Source organism: Chiloscyllium plagiosum, chromosome 7 (genome assembly GCF_004010195.1).
Source record: "Chiloscyllium plagiosum isolate BGI_BamShark_2017 chromosome 7, ASM401019v2, whole genome shotgun sequence".
NCBI classification, from domain to species: Eukaryota; Metazoa; Chordata; class Chondrichthyes; order Orectolobiformes; family Hemiscylliidae; genus Chiloscyllium; species Chiloscyllium plagiosum.
This window is the reverse complement of record NC_057716.1, coordinates 104,713,091-104,721,440: the sequence shown is the minus strand read 5'-3', so window position 1 is coordinate 104,721,440 and position 8,350 is coordinate 104,713,091. Positions and strand designations below refer to the sequence as shown.

At 44.1% G+C, this 8,350-nt stretch overlaps 2 protein-coding genes across 2 annotated transcripts in view; one reads left to right on the top strand and one right to left on the bottom strand.

Annotated features, from left to right (window-relative positions):
• Positions 1 to 2,085, bottom strand: part of LOC122551824 (aspartyl aminopeptidase) — a 49,879-nt gene extending 47,794 nt beyond the window's left edge. Inside the window, exon 1 of the mRNA XM_043694311.1 lies at positions 1,998 to 2,085. Coding sequence (XP_043550246.1) covers positions 1,998 to 2,085 — 88 coding nt within the window. The remainder of the gene's footprint in view (positions 1 to 1,997) is intronic.
• LOC122551953 (anion exchange protein 3-like) overlaps positions 1 to 8,350 on the top strand; it is a 257,659-nt gene that overhangs the window by 137,080 nt on the left and 112,229 nt on the right. The gene's annotated exons all lie outside the window — the stretch shown is intronic.

Sequence of the window (8,350 nt, the reverse complement as noted above, 5' to 3'; positions counted from 1 at the left end):
GTTGGAGGATTTGAGCTATAGGGAGAGGCAGAACAGGCTGGGGCTGTTTTCCCTGGAGCGTCAGAGGCTGAGGGGTGACCTTATAGAGGTTTACAAAATTATGAGGGGCATGAATAGGATAAATAGACACCCCCCTGGGGTGGGGGAATCTAGAATGAGAGGACATAGGTTTTGGGTGAGAGGGGAAAGATATAAAAGGGACCTAAAGGACAACTTTTTCATGCAGAGGGTGGTACGTGTATGGAATGAGCTGCCAGAGGATGTGGTGGAGGCTGGTACAATTGCAACATTTAAGAGGCATTTGGATGGGTATATGAATAGGAAGGGTTTGGAGGGATATGGGCCGGGTGCTGGCAGGTGGGACTAGATTGGGTTGGGATATCTGGTCGGCATGGACGGGTTGGACCGAAGGGTCTGTTTCCATGCTGTACATCTCTATGACTCTATTTCTGGAGGACATTGCTGGTGCGTAACAATATATTATCATTTCGGACTTTTAAAAAAAGAAAGAGATAAGATGTTGGGTTGTCCTGTGAAAGTGTTTGTTATTTTAAAAAGTTCAGAAAGTCCATTTCGAAGAGTGATTTAAACATATCATTGTTAAGAGATGTGAGTTCAATCAACTACCCACCAGACCCATGCAGTGTTAATGGAATAAACATTTAGACTGTGATTCTGGAGAAGATTTATAGCTCAGTTTGTGGATCAGGCTGTAAGTTGTAACTCTTACAACGCAAGCATTTAGAGTTTATGACAGGCAGAGTAAACAAAGGCCTGAAGTTTTGAGAAGATTTATAGCTCAGTTTGATGCTAAGTATGCAAGTTAGCTTGCTGAGCTGGAAGGCTTGTTTTTAGACGTTTCGTCACCATGTTAGGTAACATCATCAGTGACAGTTTCTAGTTCACCGGAGATGCTCACTGATGATGTCACCTAGTCATGGCGACGAAACATCTGAAAACAAACCTTCCAGCTCAGTGAGCTAACTTACATACTAAGTTTTGAGTTCAGAACAGAAGGATCAAGGAGTCGGTTCAGAATAATCAAGCATTCAGAATAACCAAGGGGCAGCACGGTGGCTCAGTGATTAGCACTGCAGCCTCACAGCACCAGGGTCCCAGGTTCGATTCCACCTCGGGTGATTGTCTGAGTGGAGTTTGCACATTCTCCCCGTGTCTGTGTGGGTTTCCTCCAGGTGCTCCGGTTTCCTCCCACAGTCCATAGATGTGCAGGTCAGATGAACTGGCCATGCTAAATTGCCCATCGTGTTGGGTGCATTAGTCAGAGAGAAATGGGTCTGGTTGGGTTACTCTTTGGAGGGTCGGTATGGACTGGTTGGGCCAAAGGGCCTGTTTCTACACTGTAGAGAATCCAATCTAATTTAGTTCAGGGGAACCAGTCACCACAGCAGAAGTGGTTTTTAGTCTATGAAGTTTCCAAGCCAAATCAGAATAGATAGAGGTTCATGCCAGGAGACTTGGAAAGGTAAAATGGTCTCTGCAATCCAAGGAAAATAAACCGAGTCTGTTGAGAGAGTTAAAAGAGGAGGAAAATTTCTCTGGAACTGAGCAGCTGTAAGAAGATAGTATTGGGAAACAGATTTAAATATTGTTTTACTGGTGGTGTCAGGTTTGTATTCTCTATTTTTGAGAAATAAAATTCTGTTGTTAAACACCTCCCGCCTCATGTGAAAATGTTTAGCGATTAACCAATGGTAACCAATTGTAAATATTACACACCAGAATTAGAATTAGAATCCCTATAGTGTGGAAACAGGCGGCTTGGCCCAACTTGACCACACTGACCATCCAATTTGGTCCTTGAAACCAGATTTCATTCTGGAATCTGACCTGTTTCGTATTAACATCAGCTGGGATCAGAACACTGGATGTTTATTGGTGAATGAAACTGGAACTACTGTAAATCAGAAGCAGTCATTGAAAATCTCCCTCACGACTATGCCATAATCTGCAAGTAATCAAATGAAATGATGACTTACCATGGTAGGGGGACACCCCTTTATCCACAAAGGAGAGGAACTCCTTGGCAGCGTTCTGCATTGCGTCTTTCAAACCTTTCGTGCCCATAGCCTGAGTGATGAAGAGGAAATGTTTTAAATCAGATGCTGGCTAATATCTACCCCAAGCACCAAACCAGTCCAGGATTCAGGTCAGAAACAAGTGGTTAATCAATTATGGTTTTTTGGGCCTTTTAAATAGAAGCATACCATACAAAGTGAAGAAGTTATTCTCCATCTTTATAAGTCACTGGTCTGCTGTAAACGAAGCACTGTGTCCAGTTCTGGAGACCACACTTCCAACAGCAACATCAATGCTTCAGCAAGGCTGGAGAGGTATTAAACCTGTGCAAGGTCACACAAACAAGTTGGAATTCTTATCTTTGGCGCAGATGTTAGCAGGGAGTAGATCAGGATGTCGTAAGTGGTAAAAAGCCTTTCATAGTTTCTGAAAGGAATCCCACAGTTAATCAGACATTAACTATCGGGTTCAACCCTGCCCTTATGCAAAGTGTCAAGGTATTCTTTACCAACAGGACTCAATCACAATCAAACGTGGGCACAGTAGCGATGAGTTTTCACCTGATTCAGAGGGTTGAGTGTTCAAATGCAATTTCAGGACCTGAGCACAAAAGCAAGATTGACACTCCAGTGAAGTACTGACAGAGTGTTAACATTGTTGGAAGTGCTGTCTTCAGGTGAGACATTAAACCAATGTCCTAGCTGTGCTCCCAGATGGATGGACATGATCCCACTGTATTATTCCGCAGAACAGAAGGGGAGTTCTCTGTGCCCTAGTCAATACTTTCTTTTTCCATGTTTCTACGTATGGGAAGACAGTGGGAGGATAGTACTGAGATGGTGGATCAGCCGTGATCATGCTGAACAGCAAAGCAAGCTTGATGGGCCAAATGGTCCACTTGTGCTGCTATTTTCTATGTATCCCCTTTGTCAACGTCACAAAGTATTTACTTAGTTCTCATCACATTGTTGTTTGTGGGAGCTTGCTTACACACTGTCCCTTACATCAAAAGCACTTAATTGTTTGAATCCGGTAGTCACGAGGGGCTAAATAAACACAAGCCTTTTGTTATCTTTTCTCATTTCAAACTGCCCCAGTCCTACCCTGTCTACGACACCCAGTCCAGATTACTCACCCTTACAGCAACCACAGGATTTGCTCCCAATCAGTGAAGTGGCCCAACCCTGACATGAAAACAACACAAAGTAGTTTAAAAACCTGCAGAACCAGCTCCAGGGTTTTACTTTCGTTAAAAGCTTTCACCTCCACCCAAAAGTTTCCTTTCCTGATGAAGGAGCAGCCCTCCGAAAGCTAGTGCTTCCAAATAAACCTATTGGACTATAACCTGGCGTTGAGTGATTTTTAACTGTGCCTCTCAAGAGGTATTCTCTCCCATCAGGAGAAGCAAACTTACTTTCAGACTATAAGGAGTAAGAACAGGAGAAGACTCTTCAATCCCTCCAGCCTGCTCCCTCCTTCAATAGGATCCTGGCTGATCCAACATTCCTCACACCCACTTTTCTGCCCTTTCCCCCAAACACTATGATTTCCCGAATGATCAAGAATTGAGAAAGATAGAATATCCCTGCTGTGAGGAAACAGACCCTTTGGCCCAGCAAGTCCACACCGACCCTTTGAAGAGTAACCCACCCAGAGCCATTCTCCTATTCCTCTATGTTTGACCCTGACTCATGCACCTAATCTACACCTCCCTGAACACTGTGGGCAATTTCCTACGGCTAATCCACCCTAACCGGCACATCTTTGGATTGTCGGAGGAAACTGGAGTACCCGGTGGAAAGTCACGCAGACACAGGGAGAACGTGCAGAGCTAACCACTGAGCCACCATGCCGTCCCTAATCTAACGTTAGCCTTAAATATGCACAGGGACTCGGCACTACACCTCACCAAAGCAAGAAGCTCCAAAGACTCAGAATCCTCAGACAAGCAGTCCAAAGATGTGCAGGTTAAGGTGAATTGGCCATGCTACATTGCCCGTAGAATTAGGTGCATTAGTTAGGGGGAATCGGTCTGGGTGGGTTACTCTTCGGAGGGTCGGTGTGGACTAGTTGGGCCGAAGGGCCTGTTTTCACACTGTAGGGAATCTAATCTAATCTAATCTATAGATACTCCTCTGCATCTCAGTCTTAAATCAGCCTTTATTCTGACAGGACGCCCTCTTGTCCCAGACTGTCCCATAAGGGGAGGCATCCTCTTAGCATTACGCTATAAATATTGATGGCTATTGTAATCTTGGATATTGTTTAATACTATATTCTTAACTACTTATGGATAGTCCTAAATAAATGCAAAGAGGGGTCATATAAAAGTAGTAGACAAAGAAGCAGGCTTAAGGGCTAGGAACAGTTTTTTTAATCATAAAAAAAAGTTTGATAAAGAGGGGTAAAACAGAGTATGACAGTAAACTTGTCAGGAACATAAAAGCAGACTATAACAGTCTATCTTAATGTGTGAAAAAAAATTAATGAATACAAATGTAGAGGGACAAGGAAATGGCAGAGCAATTAAACAATTACTTTGTTCTGTACTCACAGAAGACACGGAAGGTTTCTCTGAAATGCTGGGAAGCATCTTTTGGGAAAGAGGATTAGATTAGATTCCTGACAGTGAGGAAACAGGCCCTTTGGCCCAACAAGTCCACACCGACCCTCTGAAGACTAACCCACCCAGACCCTCTATTTACCCCTGATTAATGCACCGAACACTATGGGCAATTTAGCATGGCCAATTCACCTGACCTGCACATCTTTGGGTTGTGGGAGGAAACCGGAGCACAGGGAGGAAACCCACACAGACACGGGGAGAATGTGCAAACTCCATACAGTCGCCTGAGGCTGGAATCGAACCTGGGACCCTGGCGCTGTGAGGCAGCAGTGCTAAGCACTGAGCCACCGTGCTAAATTGAAGGAATTTAATATTACTAAAACAAATTGTGCTGGAGAAATTCATGGGGCTGAAATCTGATAAATCTCAGGGCCTGACGAACAGGACAACCAGGACAGACTACAGATTCAAAACTGCCTGATGATCTACATCCTAGCCTGCTAAATGAGGTGGCCATGGAAGTAGGGGATGCATTGGTCACCAGCTTCCAAATTGCTGCAGATTCTGGAACAATCCTGACAGATTGGAGAGTGATAAATATAACTCCACCTAAAAAGAGGAAGGAAGGGAAAAAAATGCAGGGAATTATTGACCAGCGAACCTAACATCAATAGTTGGGAAAATGCTGGAATCTTTATAAAGGAAGTGATAGCAGGTCACTTAAAAATACCATCTGGATTCCACAAAGTCAACATGGATTTATGAAAGGGAGATTGCGTTTGAGAAACCTACTGGAATTTTTTTTAAGAATGTAACTAGCAATATGGGTAAGAGTAAAGATACCGTAGGACTGTTCTCTCATTAGAGCGATATGACCGGTGATGGTATAGCCTGAGGGTCACTATATCTCAGGAATTTCAAAGAATTGCTCCATGATAACCCAAGCCAAGGGAACTGAACTCTTGCAGCATTGCAAATTAGCCATTCTGCTAACTGAGCTTGGGCCACAGATATTCACGATTATAGAATCCCTACAGTGTAGAAGCAAGCCTTTCCGCCCATAGAATCCACACCGGCCTTCCAAAGAGCATCCCACCCAGACCCTGCCCCTTATCCTATCCCTGTAACCCTGCACTTCCCATGGCCAATCCATATAACCTACACATCTTTAGGCTGTGGGAGGAAACCGGAGCACCCGGAGGAAACCCACACAGACACGGGGAAAAGGTTCAAACTCAACACAGACAGTCGCCCGAGGATGGAATTGAAGCTGGGTCCCTGGTGCTGTGTCGCAGCAGTCCTAACCACTGAGCCACTGTGTCGCCCTAACAAAATACATCAATGATCTGGATGAGGAAATCAAGTTTAATATTTTCAATTTTGCTGGTAGCACAAAGTTACATGTGTGTAATGAGAATAATGCAAAAAGGCTTCAGGGAAAGTTAGACAAGTCGAGTCAGTGAGAAAATGCACAGCAGATGTAGTACAATGCAGATAAATGCAAAGTCCAATTCTGTGGGAGGAAAAAGAATGGCAGAGTATTATTGAAATGGTTGACTGGGGGAAATGTTCATGTACAGAGAGACCTGGATGACCTGGTCCACCAGTCATCGAAAGCAAGCAAGCAGGAGTGGCGAACAGTTAGGAAGGCCATTGGCATAGAGTCATACAGATGTACAGCATGGAAACAGACCCTTCGGTCCAACCCGTCCATGCCGACCAGATATTCCAACCCAATCTAGTCCCACCAGCCAGCACCCGGCCCGTATCCCTCCAAACCCTTCCTATTCCTGTGTGTTGGCCTTCATTGCCAAAAGGGTTGAAACGCAGCAACAGGGAAGTCTTGCTGCAGCTGTCCACGCACTTGGTGAGATCACACCTGAAGTACTGTGTGCAGTTTTGGTCTCCTTACTCAAGAAATGATATAACCAGACTGATGTCTAGAACGGCAGGTTTGTTGTATGAGCAGAGCAGAGATTGGGTGGACAGAGCTGTGAATCATTGGCGTTTAGAAGAATGAGAGGGGTTCTCACTGAAACATATAAAATTCCGACAGGACTGAACATTCTAAATGCAGAGACTTCTAACAAATTCATTCACAGGATGAGGGCATCACTGGCTAGGCCACATTTTTATTGACAATCCCTAATTGCACGGTGGTGCTGTGGTTAGCACTGCTGTTTTGGTGAAATAGTGCCGAATCCATCCACGAGGGCAGATGGCACCTTGGTTTAACCTTTCACCTGAAGGATGTCATCCCCCTGACAGTACTTCACTGGAATTTGTACCAACCTGGATTTGTGCTCCAATCTCTTGATTGTGGCTTGATGGGGACCTCAGAGTGTATTGTACAGAAGCTACTAGCGTGCTCTGATATTCAGATACTTTGTTAACATGATCGTGAAGTAATTTGAGGAACAGCTGAAACTTTGCCTAGAGTTAGTCTGCTACAGTATTGTGAATTGATATAGGGAGACATTGTGTGAAACCTTTCATGGTTGAATGCCTAAAATGTTGCAAGGGGAGACAAAATCCCTTCAAAATTGTGCCTGAATTTCCAAAGAAAACCTTGTAGGGTGGACGTTTTCTTCTGATTTTCAATTCACAGGGTTTCTATATTTTGAAAGAATGATGGACACTCATCAGTGATAATTGATCAGTTATGTGATAGTAAATATTTGTAATTCCAAGTGAAGTTTCAATAAGTTAAGGTACTGATTTTTTGAATAATCATCCTGCATAACCTACAGTTGTAGCTTTTTTGTAATAATCTGTGGCATCTAATCTCATGACTATTTAGTCTGAATTTTTGTTTGGTCTTTTGTACAAGCATGTATAAAAATGTTGGAGGTCGGAGCAAATACCCTTGGCATTGCTCTCCGTTCCAAAATAAAGAAAAGAAATGACTATTATTTAAATGGAGAAAAACAGCAGAAAGCTGGAACACAAAGGGGCTTGTAAATGAAACACAGAAAGCTAGCACCCGGGCCAGCAGGAAGGCCAATGGAATGTCGACTCTTATTTCAAGGAGTCAAGACTAGAGTGGTGCTGGAAAAGCACAGCAGGTTCCGAGGAGCAGGAACATCGACGTTTCGGGCAAAAGCCCTTCATCAGGGCCTTGTGCAGACCCACAAGGATATTTCAGCGCACTTAAGATACCATGCAAATGCAAAGCTGTCACAATGACAAAATGGAAACTGGGGGGAGTGGGAGAGGGGCAGGGGTGTGGAGCCCTCACCATCAATGCAATCAGGAACATCGCGCATCTTCACTGCATTCGGTTGCCCCAATTTCACAGAAACCTGCCGAACAAATTTCCATCAATCGCTGATTTGATTCTATTAACTGACTCCTATTCTCAACAGCACTTTTGGAGTATAAAAGTAGAGATGTCTGACTACAACTGTACATGGTGCTGGGGAGACCACATCTAGAGAACTGTGAGCAGTTTTAGACCCCTTATTTAAGAAGATATTGTTTCACTGGAGGCAGTTCAGAGAAGGTTTGTTCCAATTATCCTGGGCGCGGAGGGACTGTCTTACAAGCAAAGGCGAAACAGGATGAGTGCTTGCATATATTTAAAGCTGAGATGGATAGATTCTTGATCAGTTGGGAAATCAAGGGTTATGGGAGAAAAGGGCAGGAAAGCAGACACGAGGAACGTTGGATCAGCCGTGATCCTATTGAAGAGGGGAGCAGGCTCGAGGGACTGAACTGCCTACTCCTGTTCCTATTTCTAATGAACAT